We start from the raw sequence: 25,241 nt of genomic DNA on the forward strand, positions 1-25,241 counted from the left end.
ATAAGGGGTCGGCCATTTAGGACTGAGATGAGGAGAAATTTCTTCACTCAAAGGGTTATGAATCTTTGGAATTCTCAACCCCAGAGAGCTCAGTCATTGAGTATATTCAAGACATAGAGCGATAGGTTTTTGGATACTGAGGGAATCAAGGGATATGGGGATAGAGCGGGAAAGTGGAGTTTAGGTAGATCAGCCATGATCTTATTGAATGGTGGAGCAGGCTCAAAGGGCCGAATGGTCTACTCCTGCTCCTATTTCTGATGTTCTATAATCAGAGATTTCTCAGACCATTTTTACTGCTGGTTCTTTCTCCAGGAACTGTCTGCATTTATCTACAAACTGATATTCCCATCCTCTTCCCCAACAGTGTCTGTGGTCACAACAGAAAATGCTGGAAACACTCAGCAGGTCAGGCAGCATCAAGGAGAGAGAAACAGAGTCAACGTTTCGGGTCGAGGACCCGGAGTCAGAACTGGGAAAGTTTAGAGAACAGAGATTTTTAAGCAAGGGCAGGGAGTTGGGGAGGAAAGAACAAAGGGAAGGTCTGTGATAGGCTGGAAGGCAGGAGAGATTGACTGACAAAAGTGATGATGGTAAAAAGAAAGGTAATGGGACAAGTTAAGAGACAAAAGATGACTCTAGACGAGGTGTAAATGGTGATGGCAGAATCATCAACAGCTACCATGTGAGAAAACAAGGGGGTAAAAAAATAGGGGCCGAGGTGAGAGTCTGAAATTGTTGAACTCGATGTTAAGTCCAGAAGGCTGTAAAGTGCCTAATCGAAAGATGAGGTGCCGTTCCTCGAGCTTACGTTGAGCTTCGGTTGGAGCAGTGTACAAGGCCGAGGATGGAGAGGTCAGAGTGGGAGTGGAGTGGAGAATTAAAGTGACAGGCGACCGAAAGCTCGGGGTCACGCTTACGGACTGAACTTTTCTGTTGTTATTTCAGATTTCCAGCATCCGCAGTATTTTGCTATTGTATTAGTGTCTGTGGTCGGTTCATTCTACCCTCCCGCCCTCACTAATGAAAATTTTATTCATTTTAAATGTTTTCCTTATTATATCCCCTCCACAGAGGAGCTATTTCTTATGTTATGATCAATGACAGACCTGTACCTACCAGCAAGTAATCCCATTTATAACATAAAAATCACTAATTATTATCCATATTTGTAAAGATAAAATCAATCAACGTGTTTTTTTCCACAGTTCAAATGGACCCAAATCAAAAATGTCATATGCTCACCATTAAATGTTACTGAAATTCTGGTGACAACACTGATTAAATGAATGTATAATTGAAGTGGGTACAATAAAGCGACCTGGCATTTTCAAACTAACCTATATAAAGTATGTAATAATCACCAATGCAACAGTTTCATTCACGGTAAAAATTTGTATTTCCAGTGACAGTCAATATTAAACTTTGTAGGACAAACATTTGACAACTTTATACATAATTTACAGTAACAGTTTAAAAGCATAAGAAGGCAGCAGCATCTGTTCCAAACTAGAGCTGATTAAACAAACTGCGTAGAGCACAAACTTCAAAATAAGTCACTGAAAAGATGGAATCAATCTTGCATTGTTTAGTACAATGCATTTTCTTAAATCAGTATTAGATAGTTTTACCTATGGTATTTGGGCATTAAACTCGTGACATGTCCTGTTGAAACTTGTTTTAAGCAGAGCTTTTTGTAGAAACCTGGGATGTCTTTCACAACTGTAACAGCTGGGGTCACTGTGACTCAATAAATATGCTGCGGTTTCCAATCAACCAATCAAATTCAACTTCCTTCTTTAGCAAAATTATGCAGTGAATTGGTGGTGGTCTTGTGCATCCTGGACTTCCAACATTCCACTATGCCTTCAGCTGTCTAGGCCCTAAACTCTGGAACTCCCTCCCTAGACCACTCTGCCTCTCTCCCCTCCTTTAAGAGGCTCCTTAAAACGTACCTCTTTGACCAAGCTTTCGGTCACCTGTCCTAATGTCTGCTTTTTTGACTCTGTCAATTTTTTTGTCTAATAACGCTCCTGTGACATGCCTTTGGACTTTTTACTACAATAAAGGCACAATATAAATGCAAGTTGTTGTTGTTTGGAGGAGGGGTTAGAAATGAAAATGTGTTGAGGTGTTCCACAAACGCCCTTTTGCATTAACAGTACGCTCTCTAGAATTTATAGGTTGTTTATGGAATTCCCTTCCTAAACCACTCTGCTTCTCTACCTCTCTCTCCTTATTTAAGACGTTCCTTAAATCTTACCTCTTTGACCAAGCTTTTGGTCACCTGTCCTAATATTTCCTTGTGTGTCGGTGTCAAACTTTGTTTGTAAATGCTCCTCTGAAGCTTCTTCAGATGTTTTACTATGTTAAAGGTGCTATATAAATGCTAGTTTTGTTGTAAAAACAATTTTTTATACTGTGATGTAGTTTCAGGGCAGGAGTTGGATTGCAAAAATAAAGCGACAAGCGCAACACGGTGCTTTCCATGATCTGCCTCAGGTACCAAAACATGTAGATCACTAATGTTTTTATCACGCTTTCTTTTGGAGGTATTGCTGATAAAGGAATTCAAAGGATAACTAGGAATTCACATTTTTCCAGGTGACTATGTTACAAAGACAATTTAGACAGATATTCTTCTCTCACTGAAAACAGGAGCACTAGTAAGTATGTAAATGACAACCTGTCTGGGGCAGATTCATTTTCCTGCAATTCTCACATGTCCACAGTGGGAATGTACACTGGAATGTGCATTCAGTTTTCATGGTTCAATCCAACTTGTAACGGCAAAGATTACAATTTTTTGGAAGGGCAGCGGTGGTGGAAGAGAACCACCCAGAGCACATTTCAAGCTTTAATATGTTCAAGACAACCAATACTGAACTCAGAAAATAACTATACACCAGATACTACAATACACTAGAACAATACTAAGCAGAAAAGAACTTTCCTTAGAAACATTGTGAAATATAAACAATGAAAGTACAAGTGCAAACATATTCATTGCCACATGTAAGCATAACTACAGAGACCATTGTGATGCCCAAGTGGCTTAACTGATATATCATATTCAATAAACATTGAAATGCAGAAATAAGGTATTTGTAACTTACAAAAAGCTGATTAAGACCTACCACAATCTCATTTTACTGTTTTAACAGCAGAGATTAAAATTAATAGGTCACTAAAATAAGACCACTAAATTTAACAAAAGACAAGTGGCTGTGACAGTGTGACTAATCTACTGGATAAGACAATGCATTTTGATGGCATGCAAGCTCTCTGCAGTTGGCTAGCACATTCTGCAAGCTTCCTATGTATGTTTTATATGTCACTTCCAATAAACCCGTGTTTATGCAAGGTATAGTTAGTTATTTGTAATTCTAATGATGACCAACCAGTGCATTTTTGCTATTGCGAGTCTTTGCCAGCCACTGGTCCCATTGTTGAGTGGTCCTACAGCATTAATTTTCAGCTCTGTAACAGTATTACTTTGCCCAAAACATGGCAAGGGTGAGTGTGTAGATACAATATTTTTGATGCTTAATATAAATTAAAAAAGAAAATGAATATTGTCTTTTTTCCAATTGACCATATATTTCTATTCCACCATGAATGATTTACAGTGTTCAATGCTTTGGATACTTAACAGAGTGCAATGATGTGGGACATCCAAACTTTACGTTCCTATGTAAAGGAGTTCATACAAACTGCAGGTGAACAGATTAAATGAAACATTTTAAGTTTTTCTAATGAAATACCAAAGTGTTCAAGGGTGTCAGAAATTCTCAACTATTTGTACGGCCGTAGAAATCTGGAAACTTTTGAGCGCAATAGTCGAATAAATGACCTTGGAAACATTTCCCTGGATTCTTGTGCTGTGTATTTAAAGTAATTTTGTGGATGTGCTAACACGTCAAACAGAGCCTTGATGAGTTTCTTGTCCTGAAAAAAAGATTTGTACAAGTATCAATCAAACTCCAAATTTTGTAATCGTTAATTAACAGATAAAAAAAAACATGGGCCAATATGGCCTCTGATATGTAATTCTGATCCAAATAAAACTTGGGATTACACTCTCTGACTATGCAATTTTTGTACTTGTTTACGTATTTGTAGCAAGTTTATCGAAAGTATATTTTTCTTAGTGTTCCTGGGCTATGAATGAGGAAAAAGTAATCAGAGTCCCCACTGCTGATTGGTGACGAGTGACTTCTGCAGGAAAGTGCATGTGTATGGAAAATGGATGAAGACATGATCAGTAGAGGGCTGCCATTGCAGAATCAAAAATATCAATAATGGGCCAAATCTTCCTAGAAAAATAACAGCGTGTTAACAACGCACACCGTTATTAATGCACCAATCAGGCAGCAAGTTCAGGGATTAAGAGATAAGCCTCGAGTTGCGAATCTCCTGAACATGCTGGCCGATTTATGCCGCTCTGCTGTCTGTTTTGCACAAATGGCATCTCACCCTTAGCCTCTCCGTTACTTTTAAGAACTTGCTGGATTTGCACATTAATTGCCTATTAAACTTGCAACATTAGGGCTCATAATTAACAGTACTCTTTTAACAACGTAATAATTGCACAAGTGCAAAAGACAAAGCTTAAGCGTTTTCAACCATCTTCAGCCAGAAGTACCAAGTTGATGATCCATCTCGGCCTACTACTGAGGTCCCCACCACCACAGAAGCCAGTCATCAGCCAATTCGATTCACTCCACGTGATATCAAGAAATGGCTGAGCGCACTGGATACAGCAAAGGCTATGGGCCCTGACAACATCCCGGCTGTAGTGCTGAAGACTTGTGCTCCAGAACTAGCCACACCTCTAGCTAAGCTATTCCAGTATAGCTACAATACTAGCATCTACCTAACAAAGTGGAAAATTTCCCAGATATGTCCTGTCCACTAAAAGTAGGACAAATCCAATCCGGCCAATTACTGCCCCATCAGCCAATTCTCCATCATCAGCAAAGTGATGGAAGGGATCGTCTACGTGCTAACAAGCCACGCTTACTCACCAATAACCTGTTCACCGATGCTCAGGTTGGGTTCCACCAGGACCACTCGGATCCAGCCTTGGTCCAAACATGGACAAAAGGAGCTAAATTCCAAAGGTGAGGTGAGAGTGATTGCCCTTAACATCAAGGCAGCATTTGACCGAGTGTGGCATCAAGGAGCCATAGTAAAATTGAAGCCAATGGGAATCAGGGGAAAAACTCTCCACTGGCTGGAGTTATGTCTAGCACAAAGGAAGATGGTTGTGGTTGCTCACACCAAGTCCCGTTCACCCATCACCCCCGTACTTGCTGACCTACATTGGTCCCCAATTAAGCAACGCCGCAACTTTAAAATTCTCATCCTTGTTTTCAAATCCCTCCATGGCCTCACCCCTCCCTATCTGTGGGTTCAAGTCCCACTCCAGAGACTTGAGTACAAAAATCTAGGCTGACATTCCAGTGCAGTGCTGAGGGAGTGCTGCACTGTTGGAGGTGCCATCTTTCGGATGAGAGGTTAAACCGAGGACCCGTCTGCTCTCTCAGGTGGACGTGAAAGATCCCATGGCACTATTTCGACGAAGAGCAGGGGAGTTATCTCTGGTGTCCTGGCCAATATTTATCCCTCAATCAACATAACAAAAACAAATTATCTGGTCATTAGCACATTGCTGTGCGCAAATTGGCTGCCACATTTCAACAGTGACTACACTCCAAAAGTACTTCATTGGCTGTAAAGCGCTTTGTGACGTCCGGTGGTCATGAAAGGCGCTATATAAATGTAAGTCTTTCTTTCTTTCTTTCTATCTCTGTAATCTCCTCCAGCCCTACAACCCTCCAAGATATCTGCGCTCCTCCAATTCTGGCCTCTTGAGCATCCCCGATTTTAACTGCTCCACTATTAAAAAGAGTCTTGCATTTATATCGACCGCCGGGTGTCCCAAAGCGTTTTACAGCCAATAAAGTACTTTTTGAAGTGTAGTCACTGTTGTAATGTAGGAAATGCAGCCGCCAATTTTCGCACAGCCAGGTCCCACAAACAACAATGCGATAATGACCAGATAATCTGTTTTAGTGATTGAGGGATAAATATTGGCCAGGACATCAGGGATAACTCCCTAGCTCTTCTTCGAAATAGTGTCAAGGGATCTTTTGCGTCCACCTGAGAGAGCAGATGGGGCCTCGGTTTAACCTCTCATCCGAAAGACGGCACCTCCGACAGTGCAGCACTCCCTCAGCACTGCACTGGAGTGTCAGCCGAGATTTTTGTACTCAAGTGTCTGGAGTGGGACTTGAACCCACAACCTTCAGAAGAGTGCTACCCACTGAGCCACAGCTGACACACTGGCAGCCGTTCCTTCAGTTGCCAAGGCCCTAAGTTCTGGAATTCCCTCCCTTAACCTCTTTGCCTTTCTACCTCTCTTTCCTCCTTTAAGATGCTCCTTAAAATCTACGTCTTTGACCAAGCTTCTGCCCCAATATCTCCTTATGTGGTTCGGTTTCAAATTTTGTTTGATAACGCTCCTGTGAAACACCTGGGGACGTTTTACTACATTAAAGGCGCTATATAAATGCAAGTTGTTGTTGTTGTTGTATGGAATTAGACATAATGCTGAATCAGCAGAAGTGAATTAGGAAAGCACTATATAAAAATTCACCAAAAGTTCTACCAGAATCTGTGCAAAAGCACAGTAAAGAACCACCTCTTCCCCTAAACACACATTATAAAGTTCTAGGAACTCAGCTCTCAACTTTACAAGTCATATTTTATGAACTGTTATTCACCATAACAATGTGACTCATTGTTGCATACAGAATACTCAGTTCCCAAGGATTATGTTATGAGGGTTAAACGTCTCTCATCAATAACCACAGGTTCCCCCAGATGGTTCTGATGTTTTAATGCTAAAATAAACATTTTAACAATTCATAGAGAATACCATAACTCAGTCACTTGTGAGGTGTCTTATATTTACTTATTTCAGAAAATAAGATTTAATTGCGTGCTACTCCTAGCCTAGAAAGTATAGTCTAGTGCACAAGACTGAAAAAATGGACAGAATTCAGAGGGTGAAAATAAAAGTTATCACAGAAAATATAAATGATTATTTATCATGATTCTACTCAACAAAGAATGCTGTTAATTATGAATTCTGTGTGTATCAATGTTGTAAAATGAAAATTGAGAAAGCACTACTTTCAAATACATTTTGCTCCAGTATCTGTTCTTTGTAATCTACCTTTAGTATTTCTTGATGATTCTCAGATGCATACAACCGACCATCTCGAACTATATCCTCAATCAGCTCTTGGTAATCCTCTGTTAACAGAAAAAAAATCAAGGTTTAATTTGATGGTTTTGATAAGTACAATTGCAAAAAGTCTTCTAAACGGAGGTGATGTGACTGGACAACAGAACATTTACTCTTTTTTTCCCTCCTTTCCTTTGCTGAAAGTTTTGTTACTTTGGTAAAGAATTTACCTTTTCCCCCCCAAACAAGCTTGTTTACTTTCTACTATTTCTCGGTTCAGTTTTCTATTCTAACTATTACTATTCCTTTTAAACTTGATCTAACTAGTGATATATTAGAATGTTATAAAGCCCACTTCATCAAACAGACCACATATGATACTCCAAGTCATGGGCCGCGATTTTCTCTACCTCGGCGGGTCTGAGGAGGGCGAAGTCGGTGGTGGGTCCCAACCCCGCTGCTGGCTCCATCCCGGCCTCCGACATGACTTTCCCTTGACTGGGCTTGCTAAGTCCGCCCAGCGAATTTCCCGGCCAATTGAAGGAAGCGGGTCTGATGGCGTCATCGGCCGGTTTCCTTAAAGGGACCATGGCCAAATTTACTTCGACATTTGTACTGTCAGTGGTCTACAGCATTGAGATGCTGCAAACACTGACAAGCACTGCACAGAGGTGATGGGCTGCAACCAGGCTCTCCCATGACTCCCTCCATATGCTTATGGAGTGAGTCACAGCACGCAGGGAGGTTCTTCCCTTCCAATGGGCGGAAGAGACTTCCCCAGGAGACCAACGCAGCCTGGTTGCACATTGCACAGGAGGGCACAAGCAGTGATGTCATTAGGGAAGCCCTGGGAGCAGTGGTGCAACCCTTTCAATGATCTCAGTAGATCACGAAACATTACTGCAAAGCCACACTCAACCTCATCCTGCTGTGCCACTCATCACATCCCCATCACTCTGCCTTCCCTACCCTACTCTTGCATATCCTTACTCACACCAACTCACCTTGCACCTCCATCCATCCCTCTCTATATCTACATTATCACTTTCCCATCTCACTAGCCACCCCTCACATTTACCCTCATCCTAGTCCAATCATGCCAACTAACAACACACAAGTTAGGCACTTGTGTGTTTTAGCCAATGTTCATGTGAAGTTTCTGTTAATGTGTTGTCAAACATTGAAATCTTTATTTTCAACACTTTGCTATCTTGGACAGATTTGTGTGCACCTTTGGAAGTGGCTTAGTGAGTTGCAGTGAATGGTGAGACATAACGGTACCCCTCGCAATGCTGATGAGTGTGAAAGGAATGGCTTGGGCATTGTAGGGGTGCTTTATGTTGTTAGTATGGGGTGGTGCTAACTTGGCACATCATGTGGCAGCCAGAGTGAGCAGTATCAAGTGAAGTAAATGTGGCCATGGTGAGGCCATCCCTGGCGTCCCGGGCAGCAATGTGGTCAAGTGCTGATGCCCTCTGTCCTGTGCATCAGGTGATTGCGGAGAAGGTTGGTGTGGTTGTTGGTGCTGCTGGTGTGCCTGGTGATGCTGGTGTTGGGGCTGATCGTGGTCAGATTCTGAGGACCAAGGTGAAAAAGTATAAAGTGCACCCATGCTGATGGAATAGATGGCAAGTGAAGTAGAAATGACAGAAACGATCTGTCAATGGTGGGAGATATAATGAGGTCAGACTGCATGGAGACTTGTGTAAAGACTTGCAGCATCCTGAATCTGTAGTGGAAATGCAGTTTAGCGATGCTAGTGCTTAAGGGAAGATATGTGAATCAGCTGGGAGCTTTGAGCTGACATTTGAAGCTGTCAATTCATCAGCTGATTCAATGGCCACTGACCTCCCGCCACAGCTTCACTGACAAGGTCTAGGCACAGCGGAAAACCAGTGGGAGACCTGTGATAGTTAAAAAGCTGGGAAAAAGAGCACTGTTAAGTGGCTGTAAACAAGCCACTAATGATTTGAATTGGGTCCCCTGCCACTGCCTGTCGGGTTTGCTCAGCATTGGCAGACCCAACATTGGGAAATTCAGGTGTGCGCGTTTTGACAGCGGGTTCCCGACCCGCTGTCAATCATTTTACATTTCACAGCTGACCTGCCACCAATCGGGTCCACTGAGCACCAGCAAAATCGCGGCCATGGTGTCTCCCCAACATAACTACAACTGGCCTCAGCAACCATGAGCTAGGGAGGGAAGATGGGGAAAAATATCAGTCAGGGATCACGTTCCTAACTTCTATCCAGTGGCCCTTACTGGAAGTGAAAATGTTTGCTGTCAGGTAATGAGAGGACGAGGTTCTGCCTCTCATGCTCTTATGCCAACATTTATGTATAAACTATGACCATTTGGGAATGGTGTCAGAAAGCAGCTTGTGCCCTGGAATTGTAGCCCAATATGAGCCACCAATTTCACAAAATGGATGAAAAGAAAAACAGATTTAGTTAGTTTACCTGGGAATCAGCAGGTAAAAGTGGCTACACCATTCAAGTACCCATCTTAGTGTTTCACCAAGCATTCACATCGACAGCATCTATGGAGCTGTCTGCTAGGTGGGCTGTTCCACATTCCTGATTGAGGAGGATAATGCGGAGCAGGAAGACAAATCGGACACACATTAAAACAAAGTTTTATAAAGGAGGTATTTGTATTTACCATCATACGTTACGTATGGAACCTGAAATCCTTTGCCACTATTCCCTTCATTGGACTTGAATTGAATCCATAATTTTCTTGATCTTGAGGTGAATGCTATGGGCCGTTCATAAGTTTGACAGGTTTCGTACGTTGTCACTGAATTAGACAATGCTGGTCAATTACACAAGAACAGACATGGTCAATGATATCGATAATTTTTGAGCATAAATCAATTCATCCAAAACTCAGATCAAATTGTATTGCTGTGCAGCTCTCTACTATTAATATTGCTATAGTTAGTGTCAGTAGATTAATTGAAACAACTATCATTAAAGAAAGGCTAGGAATGCAACATTTTAAACATCACATCTAATATTGTTCTTGTGTTTAATTCAAAGCTCAATCAATTGCAGGTCGCAAAATCTAACATTTGTTCTCCTGGAAATTCTATGGGGTTGAAATTTCACTATGCCATATTTACAACACATTGGTTAATACATTCATGTGACATTCTTCTTCATTTGAATAAAGTTGTTAACCCATTACACATTTCACACAAAAGGAATTCAACCCCTATATGAAATTACAATGTCAGGTAAATTACTATTGATCAGATACCTAGGTACAAAGTATGTAATTTCTCAGTAATCAAATGCGGATTATTTTTCAATAATGAAATCATAATCAAATACTGCATTTGTGGGGACATTATCATATCTTTAGGAGATGGAGTGCACGGAGAGTTAACATGCACATGGACTGCATGGGGAGGGAGATCAGGCAGTAATTTCATGTTGATAATCTATCACTGAAATGCATAGGACAGTTTGAACCTGCTCAAATTACACTCTACACCATCAGCCAGCATTCCCCAGAGACCTCAATGGTGAAAAGCACCTTGTGATACAGTACTGAGCTATACAGGCCAGGAAGGTTTCAAGTTTGATCCCTGATCTCTGCTGAGTTCTCTGATCTCAGCTGAGGTGGCAACGAGGGGCGGGAAGAGGGGGATTGCAATTGGTCTCAGTGGGAGAAAGAAAACTGGTCAGAGTTTCTGCTTCGCTGACTAACCACTAACCTCTGCTGTCTATGGCTGCGATTTCACAATCGGAGGCAGGAGAGGGCATTGGTGAGTCCCGGCCCCTCTCCTGGCTCCAGCTGCTCTATGAAAAGGATTTTACGTAGATTGGGCTTGTTAAGCCCGCCCTGCGAGGTTCCTGGCCAATTAAAAGGAAACGGGTCTGATGAGGTCATTTGATGATGCGTCATCAGCCGGTTTCCTTAAAGGGACCATGGTCACATTCATTTTGACAGTTCTGCTGTCAGTGTTCTGCAGCATTAAGGTGCTGCAAATACTGACAAGCACTGCACAAAGGTGCATGGCTGCACCCAGGCTCTCCCATGACTCCCTCCACATGCTTGGAGAGAGTCAGAGAGTCACAGCACGCAGGGAGGTTCTCTTCCCTTCCAAGGGCAGAAGAGACCACCCAGGACACCAACACAACCTGGTTGCACAGTGCACAGGAGGACACAAGCAGGGATGTCGTCAGGAGGACCAGGCTTCAGTGGCGCAAACCTTTCAATTGATCTCAGTAGATCATGAAACATCCCATCACTCTGCCTTCCCTACCCTACTCCTGTACATCCTTACTCACACCAACTTACCTTGCACCTCCACCTATCCCTCTTTATCTACATTATCACTTCTCCATCTCAGTAGCCACCCCTCACATTCACCCTCATCCTAGTCCAATCATACCAACTAAGAACACAAAAGGGTAGGCACTTGGGTGTTTTATGCAACGTTCGTGTGAAGTTTATGTTAACGTGTTGTCAAACATTGAAATCTTTATTTTCATCACTTTGCCTTATTGGACAGATCTGTGCTCACCTTTGGAAGTGTCTTAGTGAGCTCCAGTAAATGTTGAGACATAACTCCCACCCCCTCCCCAGAATTGTGATGAGTGTGAAAGGAATGGCTTGGGATGCTTTATGGTGCTGGTGTGGGGTGGTGTCAACCTGGCGCATCATGTGGCAACCAGGGTGTACAGCATCAAGTGAAGTAAATCTGGCCATGGTGATGCCATCGCTGGCCTCCCGGGCAACAATGTTGTCGGGTGCTGATGCCCTGTGTCCTGTGCAGCATCAGGTGATTGCAGAGAAGGTTGGTGCTGTTGGTGTTGGGGCTGATCGTGGAGGGATTCAGAGGACCAAGGTGAGATTTTTTCCAAGGGCCCCGATGCTGTTGGAATCGATGGCAGCTGAAGTTGAGATGACAGAAGCGATCTGTCAATGGTGAGAGAGCTTGCTCCAAGGAGGTGACAGTGGATACAGACAGCTCAAAAGTGTCTTCTAAGTCCTGAAGGCTCAAGCTTCTGACATTTGAAAGTGAACAGCTATGAAATGGTAGCTTTTAAACCACTTTTGCAGCTGTCACCTATTGACAACAACGGGGAGACATAGAGAACTGACGTGATCTCTGAACGACGTGAAAACATTAAAAAAGTGGTAAAATAGAAATAGGCTGGCAAAATACTATTTAACAGGTGTTTAACAAGCATTTAACTATTTTAAATACCTCCCCCGCCGCTTGATGTCAGGTCTGTTCTGAAATCACAGACCGACACTTTGGAAACTTACATGGAGGCGGGTTCGGTGCAGGCTCCCAAACCGCTGTCAATCATTTCGATTTTGACAGCAGACCCTCCTCCGAACCTGCCCTCTGAGCGCTGGCAAAATTGCGGCCTTTGTGTCTGTGCATATGTGTATCCAGCATACTGCATGAGCCCAGATTGAGCCTGATTGTAATGCCAGACTGAAGATGGTAACGTATTGTAGGGCTATAATCACCTATGGAACCATATTCCCATCATGAATCCATCATCACCTTCACCAAATTGCAAGTTGAAATTACAGCCTTGAAATCACTCAAAGCTATTGACTCATATATAGTGAGCAGATAGGTGCATATTTATTTTTAAAATCTAATTGCGAAATATTATAAAGTAATGAATTTTATCATCGTTCTGACTTACAGCTTTTTCTCATGACCAAGTAGTCACCACACTCATCATCAATCGGTAGGAATATTTCTGGGACAACAATGAGAATGCGGCGTTTTGGAGGTGGACTTAAGTTCCAGGTACATTCAACATTTGCAGGGTAGTCTCCAGGGTAATTTGGAGACTCAATATATCCAGTATAGTCTCCAAGTTCTCCTCCACATTGTCTGTCTGATACACAATAACAACAAAGAATTTAATTAAGAACTGCTATGTGTTTTACTAATAAGCCATCTCAAGCTACAGAGTCAGGAGTTCTAAAATACAGGCAATCAAATACATGAGCACTAACGCCAATATACCAGGATGGTATATGAACTCTTTGGTGACTGAGAACGAGCTCTTTGGGTGACTAAGAACATGAACCCATTCCTCCTTTCCCTCATCTGGACTGCAAGAAAACAAATGCATATCCACTCTGGGGCCAGAATTTTCCTTACTTTGGCGGGTCTGGTGCGGCCGGTGTTTGTGGTGGGTCTTGACCCCGCTGCTGGCTCCATCCCGCTGTACAAAATGAACTTACCTTAATGGGGCCTATTTAACCCACCCAGCGCGTTACCCGGCCCAATGAGATGGAGCGGGTCTGGTGATGTCATTCATGACGCTTTTTAAGCCGAGATCCTTAAAGAGACCCTGGCCACATAAAATTTTAAGTTTAATCTAACATCGTGGGTGTTGAATATCTACTGTACAATCATATGTCATATGAGTGACAAAGAAATATTTAAATAATACCATGAAGTAATATGACTCCATCTACAAATACGATCAAGAATATAATTAAAAAAGTACATTAATTGGGAAGTTATTGGTGCTTTAGTCACAAATCTATAGACTTTTGTATCAGTAACTGGTACAAATAAATGATGTGTGTGTATAGGTAAGACATAAAATTAAGGAGATTTTAAATGTAATTGTAAAGGGGTGGATTTACAATCTTATGCAAGTTCAGCAGGAGAGCTGCGGAATCCCTGACAGTGTAATTGGTGTTTACAATGTGTTTCTGGGATTTCTGCAGCTCTTCCCTTGAAGTTAACAATGGACAAGTGACAGTACCTCTGTTGAAACTCACCCTAAAGTCTCAGACTGAAAAATTAAATTAGTTATATTCAGGGACTGAAAGCAAATTGAACCAGTGGAATGAGTGATGAGAAGGAAATTGTTACGGTTGATGACTTGATTTAATGTGTAATTGAACAATCACAGTATACTGCGAGAAAAACCTGACCAGAAACAACACAAAAATTTATTTAAATGGTATGTGTCATTTTTTTATTGTGCAGATCAATTCACTGCAATTACACTGTTGAGTTGGAAGGCAACAGCCTGTCAAGTAATCAGCGGGAGCAATGGCCATGGAACTCATGCCTCAGGTTGACAGACGTGGTTCCCGAGCTGTGTGAATCCCGTGGCCATGCAGGGAAATTTAAAAAGTAGGGGGATAAAGGCTCTTAAGTGCCTGTGAAGTACCTCAATGATTTCAATTGGGTCCCAGCCGCTGCAGGTCGGGTCAGCTCCACGATGACAGCTGCGCCAGTGGGAAAGGCGTGTGGGAGCGAGTTGCTGTCAAAAAAACACACTCTCACCCGGCCCGCTACCACCATGGAAAACTCGGCCTTAATACTCCTAATTATTCAACATTTCTCAGGTGTTTATATTTAATCATTTCCCAGTGCACTTTTCTTTTGTAATGTCAACAGCCCAACATGTCAAATAATTTATAGAACCACCACAATTGTGATGCCGTTAGCAAATAACAAATACTGTTCATTAAGGGTGTCTTAAGTACTTACAATAACAACTTGCATTTATATAGCACCTTTAACATAGTCAAATGTCCCAAGGCACTTCACAGGGGCATTATCAAACAAAATTTGGCACCGAGCCACATAAGGAGATATTAGGACAGATAGGTTTTACGGAATGTCTTGAAGGAGGAGAGAGAGGTAGAAAGGCGGAGAGGTTTAGGGAGGAAATTCCAGAGCTTAGGGCCTTGGCAGCTGAAGGCACGGCCGCCAATGGTGGAGTGATTAAAATCGGGGATGCTCAATAGGCCAGAATTGGAGGAGCACAGATATCTCGGAGGGTTGTAGGGCTGGATAAGATTACAGAGATAAGGAGGGGCGAAACCATGGCGGGATTTGAAAACAAGGATGAGAATTTTTAAATCGAGGTGTTGCTTAACCAGGAGCCAATGTAGGTCAGCGAGCACAGGGGTGATGGGTGAATGGGACTGGGTGCGAGTTAGGACACGGGCAACATTTAGTCACTAGTCATGGTTAATTTACATTAACACATACAATTAAGTTTAAAAACACTAGTAAAATACAAATATTTGAAGTTCACAGCTCGATCATCATTTCACAGGCTGCCCATGGGACAGATGTGACAGTCTGTTTATCAGTTCACTGTTCTGGAGGAAGACAGTTTGGTTAAAGGTGCAATATAGGAGCTCTTGAAAAAAGTTTAAAGACTGCTTCAAAGTGATGAAGATAGAATATATAGATTAAAAATTATACACCACAGAAAATGCTAAAAAAAATTACACAATGCAGTACATATGATCTGCCTCTATTGTAATCAGTATGGCAAAATAATGGGTTGACGTTACATTGCATCAATCAGTGAAACCCATTATTTTGCAACGTTCAACACAGGTATGAAGTAGGGTTGACCAATCATTGTCACAGAATTATCATTGCAAGAAGACAAGCTCCTTCACATTGATTAACTACTGTACTGACCCATTGATGAAAATGGTCACAATGCTAGCTGTTCGATTAATGCAATTTCAAATGAGTAATGTGTAGCGAATAGCACATAGGCTGCATGCAGTATGCAAGTAGGCAGTAGCACAAGGTTGAGATGATATCATGAATAACAAGCCCTAAATCCAAGTGATTTACCAATATAATTTCAAACACAGTAGGTGTTATGTCCTTGAAACATAATTTAATATGTGCTATGGTGCTTGTTATTATAATACATAAAGCTGTTGAAACCAATTTCCTTCCTTTTATGGCAAGATTTTTTTACTCAGCAGTCACAAATGACCGGCTCCCACTATTGAACCATATCATTTGAAAGGAGTTGCTATTATACTCGACAATTTGAACTGAAATGCTATTGCACTGAGTGTTGTGCATTTCCATTTGACTCAGAGACGAGTGTGCTACCCACTGAGCCACAGCTGACACATCTTGAAAACTTCGATCAAATCACGTCTTAACCTTCTAAATTCCAGGGAATACAACCCTAGTTTGTGTAATCTCTTATCATAATTCAACCCTTGGATTCTAGGTATCATTCTGGTAAATCTATGCTGACAGTGCTATCAAGCAGCACCTACTCACCAATAACCTGCTCACTGATGCGCAGTTTGGGTTCTGCCAGGACCACTTGGCTTCAGACCTCATTACAGCCTTGGTCCAAACATGGACAAAAGAGCTGAATTCCAGAGGTGAGGTGAGAGTGACTGCCCTTGACATCAAGGCAGCATTTGACCGTGTGTGGCATCAAGGAGCCCTAGTAAAACTGAAGTCAATGAGAATCGGGGGGAAAACTCTCCACTGGCTGGAGTATACCTCACACAAAGGAAGATGGTTGTGGTGGTTGGAGGTCAATCATCACAGCCCCAGGACAGCGCTGCAGGAGTTCCTCGGGGCAGTGTTCTAGGCCCAACCATCTTCAGCTGCTTCATCAATGACCTTCCCTCCAACATAAGGTCAGAAGTGGGGAAGTTCGCTGAGGACTGCACAGTGTTCAGTGCCAGTCGCAACTCCTCAGATAATGAAGCAGCCCATGCTCGCAATCAGCAAGACCTGGATGGCATTCAGGCTTGGGCTAATAAGTGGCAGGTAACATTCGCACCACACAAGTGCCAGGCAATAACTAGCTCCAACAAGCGAGCATCTAACCACCGCCCCCTTGACATTAAATGACATTACCATCACCGAATCTCCCACCATCAATATCCTGGGGGGTCACCATTGACCAGATATTTAACTGGGCCAGCCACATAAATACTGTGGCAACAAGAGGTCAGAGGTTGGGTATTCTGCGGCAAGTGTCTCACCGCCTGACTCCCCAAAGCTTTTCCACCATCTACAAGGCACAAGTCAGGAGTGTGATGGAACACTCTCCACTTGCCTGGATGAGTGCAGCTCCAACAACACTCAAGAAGCTCGACACCATCCAAGACAAAGCAGCCCGCTTGACTGACACCCCATCCACCACCTTAAACATTCACTTCCTCCACCACCGGCACACCGTGGCTGCAGTGTGTACCATCTACAAGATGCACTGCAGCAACTCGCCAAGGCTCCTTCGGCAGCACCTCCCAAACCCACGACCTCTACCATCTAAAAGAACACCACCACCTCCAAGTTCCCCTGCAAGTCACACACCATCCTGACTTGGAAATATATCGCCGTTCCTTCATCGTCGCTGGGTCAAAATCCTGGAACTCCCTCCCTAACAGCACTGTGGGAGTACCTTCAGCACACAGACTGCAGCGGTTCAAGAAGGCGGCTCACCACCACCTTCTCAAGGGCAACTAGGGATGGGCAATAAATGCTGGCCTTGGCAGTGACGCCCATATCTGATGAACGAATAAAAAAAAACTCCCTCCAAGGCCAATTAATTCTTCCAAAAGTATGGTGCCCAGAACTGAACACACTACATCAGGTGTGGTCTAACCAAGGCTTTGTATAGCTGTAGCACACTTCTATCCCCAAGCCCAGCTTTTCATTAGCCTTTTTGATTATTTTCTGTACCCGCCTATGACATTTTAACAATCTATGTTCATGGACCCCCCCCAAGTCTCTTTGGACGTCCACTGTTTTTAGCTTTTCACCATTTAGAGTGTACTCTGATCGATCCTTTTTAGGTCTAACCAGGTCCAATAACTCATCCAGAAGTTGCACCAAAGCAGATGCCTATAGACAGATGATGTGTATTCCGTGTATGATACAGATATTAAACACCTACTTTTACATTGAGCAATATTAGTTGATCCATCAAAATCTGTTGTAGTATTTCCAGGACAAGCAACGCAGTGATTCTGCCCAAACTCTGGCTGATACAACCCCACTGGACATCGTATACACCTGTGCGTGTTTGTATCATAAAAATGACCAGGCGAACACTGAACTGTGGAAATAGAATGGAAGATCCAAACAAAATCTTAAACATTTATAAAATGCAAAATTTCATGACCCTGAATTTCATTGAGGGTTCCACCAGACTCTGGTGGGAGTCTGGCAGAATCCACTGGAAAACCCACCTGGTTACGCCAGGAGTTTTCAGGTCAGACTTGTAAGGGGTGAAATCTCCATCTCCCTCACCCACCCAGCCCTGCCCCATACAAGGCCAATGGTGCTAAGGGGACAGAGCTAGGGATTCCTTGATTCAGGAGGGAGGCCAAATCACAGAGATGAGGCTTAGCAACTTCCAAATGGGTGCAAGTGGGCCTCACCACAAGGCAAGCAGTGTGAACCCCCAAAAAAGTTAGAATTTTTTATTTTATTGCGATTACCCTTTTTACACAGAGGGTCAAGGAGGAGCTGAATGGCATCTCAGAGGGCACAAGGGGCTGGGTCAGCACTGGAGGACACCAGTAGGGGTAAGGATCAGGATCACGGCCTGTGGAGATTCAGGGCCGCCTATATCTTCTGACCCAGATTGTCCAATAATAAAAATCTCTCAATCCTTTAAGATGAGAAAGCATTCCCAACAGCACTGAACATGATCTGGTACAAGTTTGAAATAAAATAATTGAAAAGGAAATACGACTCATTTTCATCCCCCATCATTTCACTAGGCTGAAAATGAAATAGGGAATGGGGCTGCACATGAATTTTCACAAAAAGGGTAGTAGAAATCTGGAATTCTGTCCCCCCCAAAAGGTTGTGGATGCTAAGACAATTGGAGCTTTCAAGACTGAAATCGATAGACTCTTTTTAGCTTTTGGCTTTTTTATATGGCTTCAGACCACCTGAAATTCAGTGAACCCAAAGCTAAAGGCAAAACCAAATTTCAGGATTTCAACCCTGTCAGTGAGAACAGTGCAGATTGATTTGGCTTCCAATGTCCCCAGAGTTTGAACAGAAAAAATGCTCCACCAGTTCACTTCAATCCATTTTAAAATGCTCCTTAAAGCAGAGAAGGGTTTTAATAGAGTAAAAAAGGAGAAACTGTTTCTACTGACAGAAGGATTGGCAACCAGAGGACACAGATTTAAGATAATTGACTAAAGAGCCAGAGGTTAGACGAGAAAAATTTGTTTTACGCAGCGAGGTATTATGATCTGGAATGCACTGCCTGAAAGGGGTGGAAACAGATTCAATCATAACTTTCAAAAGGGAATTGAATAAATACTTGAAGGGGAGAAAATTGCAGGGCTATGGGGAGAGAGCCGGGGTGTGGGACTAATTGGAGAGCTCTTTCAAAGAGTTGGCACAGGCACAATTGCCCGGTAGCCTCTTTCTGTGCTGTAAGATTCTAACATTCAAAAATATGATTCAAAAATAAAGTTGCAGCAAACATGAAGATATTAATGCATCTGTAAGCACATCATTGTGCTTCACTGTGGGATATAACCAAGGTGAAGTGTGCTGCAAAACCCTCGACAATGGCACTGTTCTGATAACCAAGGATGGCACAATTTTTTTTTCTAAAATTTTATTTCTCTCAACATTCACAAAGAAAAACACGCCAAGCCTCAAGTTTTTAACTAATACATTCAGTAAGTCTTATCAGGATTAGCAGACATAATTTACAAATTGATCCTACCTTTAGTTTCACAATCCCGAAATGTTGCTGCTCCTTCACGTTTTGTTGTTAAACCTCCACCACAAGAAAAGCATGATGTCCGCCCAACCTCTGGCTGGTATGTTCCAAAAGGACATGGTTGGCACGGCCTGAATCCATCAGACGAAAACTCTCCGTCAAAACACTGCCCTGAAAACAAAAACAAGAATGAACTATTTCAAGCTAAAATGTGTGTGCATCGCAGACCATTTCACTTAATTAAGTCACACAATATTGTTTCACGCAATTAAATCGCCTTCGAGGCTCGACTTCTAGGATACATTCTTATTTTTTTGTTTCCTTACACAAAAGAGTGTGGATTGCCCTAGTGTAAAGAAATTAAAATCTGGTGAGAACAATCTTAAACTGCCATGCTTTAATAAATACAGCCCAAGTTCTGGTCTTTTTTTCCTAAAAAAAACTGGAGGAAAAACTGCTCCCAAAGGTGCTCCATGTGAATATTTCCTTTGATTGATAATGTAAAGATGGAGAATTCCTGCTGGATGTGATTTTTACAACAGTGGACCAGTCCAGAAAAGATGAGTGATGAAACAGCACCGTTTTATGATGCCACGTGCATGAGTTAACATGAAAACATATTTACTACTTAAATAAAAGATCCAGGAAAAATAAAGTATCTAATGGGTATTATTCAAGGTTATACACCAGAGGAATAGTGTGAAACTACTTCCTAAGAATGTCCGGACTTCACTAAACAATAATGTACAGTTGAACAAAGCCTACAGCATACAATGAATAAAAATGAGTTTGTGAGTGAGCGAGAACAGCAGCAGTTTATACGGCTTTAAAAATAAGCATTCCAAAGCAGAGTAGTAATCTTGCTCCTCCTGCCTGTAAATAAGTAAACGGGGATATTTATTACAGGTGGTAATCGCACAACTGATTGACACAGGGTAATAAGTAATATTTTATATAAGTTTTATGCACAAAAAAAAATAAACTGCTGTAAAAATTATTCCTTTTTCAAATTTCAAACCTATAACAATTCTGAAACTAGATTTAAACTTGGATAGGAAAGATATTGGGGTCAATTTTAGCTTGCCAAAATCGTTGTTAAAGGGGCAGTAACGGCCATGAAATCGGCGACTTACGAACCCATTAATGTTAATGCTCTGCCCACTGCCATTTTTAAAGAAGCCTATCACTAGATGGCCAAAGCGCCTGCCTGTTTCAAACCTTTTCACATGATGAACATAGGACCCCAACTGTCATTTTAGGACAGAATTGGTTGAAGCGTGCACCGTGCACTCTCTGACCAGTTATACGGGCGATGCTTCTGAAGAGGCCCCAGAAAAGTAAAGTTTTAAATTATTTTTGTGGGGCCAGAAGGAGCAGGAGCCTGTTGTTTCTAGTTTAATTCTTGCTAGACTGGAAATTAAAAACTAATCTAATGGGGGGGGGGGGGGTCTATGATATATTACTTAATTACAAATCTGACTAAAACATTTCACGGTGGTGTTAACAGCTAGCATCATTTTCTGTCAAGCTGCAATTATTTCTGGTTGCAATTCCTCATTACCCTATGGCAATGAGCTTTGGCAGTTCACAGCCAGACTGCTAGGTGGAGCACTTCACCATGCACAAGCGCTGACACATGCAGCCTGGCCCCGTGGCCAAGCACCTTTCCTCGCAAACTCACAACAGTCACAATCAGAATATTAGAAGCAATGGTGAAATCCAAGAGCCGATTTCCAGTCCCCCAAGCTGGAGGGGGTGAATGTGAAAGCACCATGACTCTATGACCAGTAACAGGAAAAATATATATATATCAATGAAGAGAAATTCAAAATAAATCAGTGTGTACTTAAAAGTATTAGTACATATAATCTTATTTTATATCAGAATTTGTGATATGAAGATGGATAATATAGAAATTACCTATGCATTAATGAATATTCAGTTTCCTTCACAGGCAATGTTAGGGATATTTGCTAACTAACAGCTCAATACCACCTTTGACTAATTTCAGTTTTCCTCTGAAGTGATTTCCTCTACTACAGGTTGACTATCCCTTATCCGAAAACCTCGGGACCAGCTGTGTTTCGGTTTTCGGATTTCAGAAGGTATTATTTCAGACTGGGAAACTCTGAACATTAAATTAATTTGGTAATTAGTATTTGTATTTAATATAAATTTTAAAAGTTCAGGCTACCTCTTGTGACTGTTCCGTGTCTCATTCCCCTTCCTGCTTCTCTGTGCTGCCGCTCACAGTCTGTTTACAGCTCCCCCCTGCTCCGTGTCTCATTCCCCTTCCTGCTTCTCTGAATTCCTTGACTTAGCGGGGGTCTGGGGCTCGACTGCCGCCGCCAGTTGTGGGAAAGCCGGATATCGGCTGACTCCTACGCTAAGCTGGCCCGCAAATCAGGTCGGGGGGGGGGGGGGGGGTAGAAAAGAATATCAGATGGGCCGCTGCAGCTATCGGACGGGCCGCTGTATTGTTGGGTTCGCTCTCCCGGTACCGCCTTCACACTGCCCGGCTCGGCCTGCAATCTCCTACCCAGGAGGGAACTCTGTGACCCTCTGCCCTGCTCACAGGGAAAGGCAGAGCTCCCTCAGTCACACTTAACATCGAGAGCGAAGGCCGGCGTGTCGACAATCTGCAGGAATTCTTGTTCTGGGCCCCGGAGGACCACTCCTGTCATGTTTTGCGCCACTCGGGTCATGTCGTGCGCACGACTTACGCTGAACGAAAAAACTTGCGGTTTTCAGGGGTTTTCGGAAGTTCGGATAAAGGATAGTCTACCTGTACTTGCAAATGATGCTTTGTAAATAATGCAGGAAGATGGTGGTAGCCATGATCTCTACCACTAAGAACAAGAGCAGCAATATCATGGGAACTCCATCAGCTCCAAGTTCTCTTCCAAGTCACACACCTGACCTGCATATATATCTATTGCTGTTTCATCATTGTTGCTGGGCCAAAATCCTGGAATTCCTCACGTAACACCATCGTGGGGGCACCGTCACCACAAGGACTGCAGCTGTTTGAGGCCCTGTCAGTGTCACCCACAGTGAGCAAATTTAAAAAAAAAAAATCCTCTGCCAGGTGACCTACAGACCAAGCTCTCTGGGCAGGTTTTTCCTGTGTCTGTAGGACGGGTCATTCAATTCAAATATGAGAAAGTAAGAACTTGCATTTATAAAGCGCCTTTCATGACCTTGGGATGCCCAAAGCACTTTACAACCAATGAAGTACTTTTGAAGTTTATCCAATGTTGTAATGTAGGGAAACAAACCATCCAATTTGCGCACAGCAAGGTCCCACAAACAGCAATGAGACAAATGACCAGATAATCTGGGAATTAAATTCATCACCATTATCACATTTGGTGCTTTAGTCTGGAATGTGGTTTTATAGCTGCTTCTGAGTTTGTCATCGATATAGAAGTTGACTGCTGAGATCAATGGGGAAGGTGCCGTACTGTTAGCCCTGACAAACAGGGCAATGATAACCTGCTTAATGCAGTTGTGTACTGCAGGCTGGGATATGCGTGAGATTTCCCCTATAGCAGACTGAAAGGAGCCACTGGAAAAGCATGGCCCCCCCCCAGTCCAATAGGCAGCAGGTCCTTTTGCAGGAGGCTGCAGAGGTCTGCAACAGCCTGCTTGGAGAGGGGCAGCCTCCTGATACACTGCTTTTCAGATAACTCAAAGAAAGCCTGCACTCCCTGGTGCTGGGTACGGCCTCCTACGGGTGGCCTCACCTGCTGTCTTCCAACTGGACCAGGTGCTGCTGCTGCTCCTTTTCCACCAACTGTTCCTCCATATAAATTAAACTGGCAATATTAGCACCATGATAAGCAAAGAGAGCTTACTAAGGCAATAAAGTGTGAGAAAGAAGCAATTGGGAAGTTGGAAATTCAAATAGCACAATGGCACACAGATCCTGTGATCCAATTACCTACAGCTGAGTGCCTGCTTAAGTAAATGGATAACTCAAAGAAAGCCTGCACTCCCTTCTGGCTGGTTTTGCTGTTTCATTGCTGCAAGATGGATTTGTCAGTAATGAGTCACAGGCAAGCTCCCAGGTTTTCTGAAGCCTCCCTTGTGGAGCTTGAAGAGGTGGTGAGGGCGATGAGGGGATTCCTGTTCCCCAACAATGTTAGAAGGGTTGCCAAACATCTTGACAACAGGTTTGGAGAGAGATTGCAGAGGTCGTTAGCTCCAGGAGTCTCACCTCCAGGACCTGGATATAGAAATGGTTCAATGACCTCACGAGAAGAACAATGGTGAGTACTGAATTCCTCTCTCTCTCTACAACACATGACCACAGTCATTCACCCCCCTCCCCCACCATTCTCAACAATTCCCTTCCCACCATTACTTCCTTCACCACGCAGCACAAGGCCACACTATACCACCTCTCATTCCCATTTCCAACACACACTTACATCTGCCACAAGCACCATTCGCCTCTCACCTGGAAGCCTTTGCACAATCCCCAACTTGTGTCAGGACTCTTTCCCCACCTCAAACTTCAGTCACTTGATTCCCATTCAACACCTGCTCATCTTGCTTGCATATTGTTTCTTCTCCTTCTCAGTAAATGCTTTCACACAGCCACTCTGCTTAATTCCCATATTTAGAAGCTTTAAGTGATTCAATGGGATCATCCTTTCTAGATGCAGACAATCCCTTGACTAGAAAAACAAAATAAGCTATGAAAGAATTAAACAGAACTTTGCGAAAAGCCAAGAATGGTCTTTTATTTTGGAAGACAGTATATATTCAACAAAAAATTAATTGAATCCCAAAAATTAATGAACAGGAAATCACTTTTTCAATCCGAGGGATGTATTCAAAAATGAAATGGAAATGAACAAGGGGTTTAGTTAGGACAGGAAGCAAACCTTGGGAGGCATGATAGAAGCTTTCGACAGGAAATAACTGTAGCTGTAACACACAGCACCTAAATATGGCAACTGAGCAGAGTGGCTGTGTAAAGCCACCCTTCACCAATTATGGGAAGCAACGGGAGAAAGAAAAGCAGGGGCCACAACTGTTAGAGCAAGCAATATTTCTCAAGGTGACTCTTGAAAGAAAAACTAACTCAATTATTAACACCATCTGGACGAAACATTTACTTACTTCTCGTAAAAATTCCTTAGAAGCGTCCCCTCCCCATGTAATAAACTCGAAAATCAGAACTGGACAATCCTGAGTCGCCATGAGCAGCAGAGAAGGAAGCTTGGTCACTCATTCATCAATAACGTTCTTCCCTCATTTGAACAGATAAAAGGGAAATTTGGAATTCCTAAATCACAATTTTTCCAGTACTTGCAAATAGGAAAGCACTTAAGTGTGTTTGAGCCTTAAACAGATTAAACCCGACAGATCAGATTTCAAGGAATGGATTCAGACCACAAAGGACAGGAAGAAGCAGGTCTCCTGAACCTTTGCATTCCTCATTAGCAAAAAGCATCCAGGACAAAATGTTTTTTAAGGTAACT

General features: G+C 42.7%; 1 protein-coding gene across 1 annotated transcript in view; it reads right to left on the bottom strand.

The window, feature by feature from the left end:
- Positions 1-1,381: 1,381 nt before the first annotated feature.
- scube2 (signal peptide, CUB domain, EGF-like 2) overlaps positions 1,382-25,241 on the bottom strand; it is a 169,658-nt gene continuing 145,798 nt past the window's right edge. Inside the window, exons 18-23 of the mRNA XM_086008515.1 lie at positions 19,753-19,920; positions 17,950-18,111; positions 12,934-13,131; positions 9,917-10,069; positions 7,244-7,323; positions 1,382-3,948 (exon numbers count right to left, since the gene is read on the bottom strand). Of these exons, the coding sequence (XP_085864641.1) occupies positions 3,796-3,948; positions 7,244-7,323; positions 9,917-10,069; positions 12,934-13,131; positions 17,950-18,111; positions 19,753-19,920 (914 nt within the window). The 3' untranslated portion in view covers positions 1,382-3,795. The remainder of the gene's footprint in view (positions 3,949-7,243; positions 7,324-9,916; positions 10,070-12,933; positions 13,132-17,949; positions 18,112-19,752; positions 19,921-25,241) is intronic.

Source organism: Somniosus microcephalus, chromosome 15 (assembly GCF_052327205.1).
Source record: "Somniosus microcephalus isolate GS21.2 chromosome 15, FLI_Smic_1.0, whole genome shotgun sequence".
Lineage (NCBI taxonomy): Eukaryota > Metazoa > Chordata > Chondrichthyes > Squaliformes > Somniosidae > Somniosus > Somniosus microcephalus.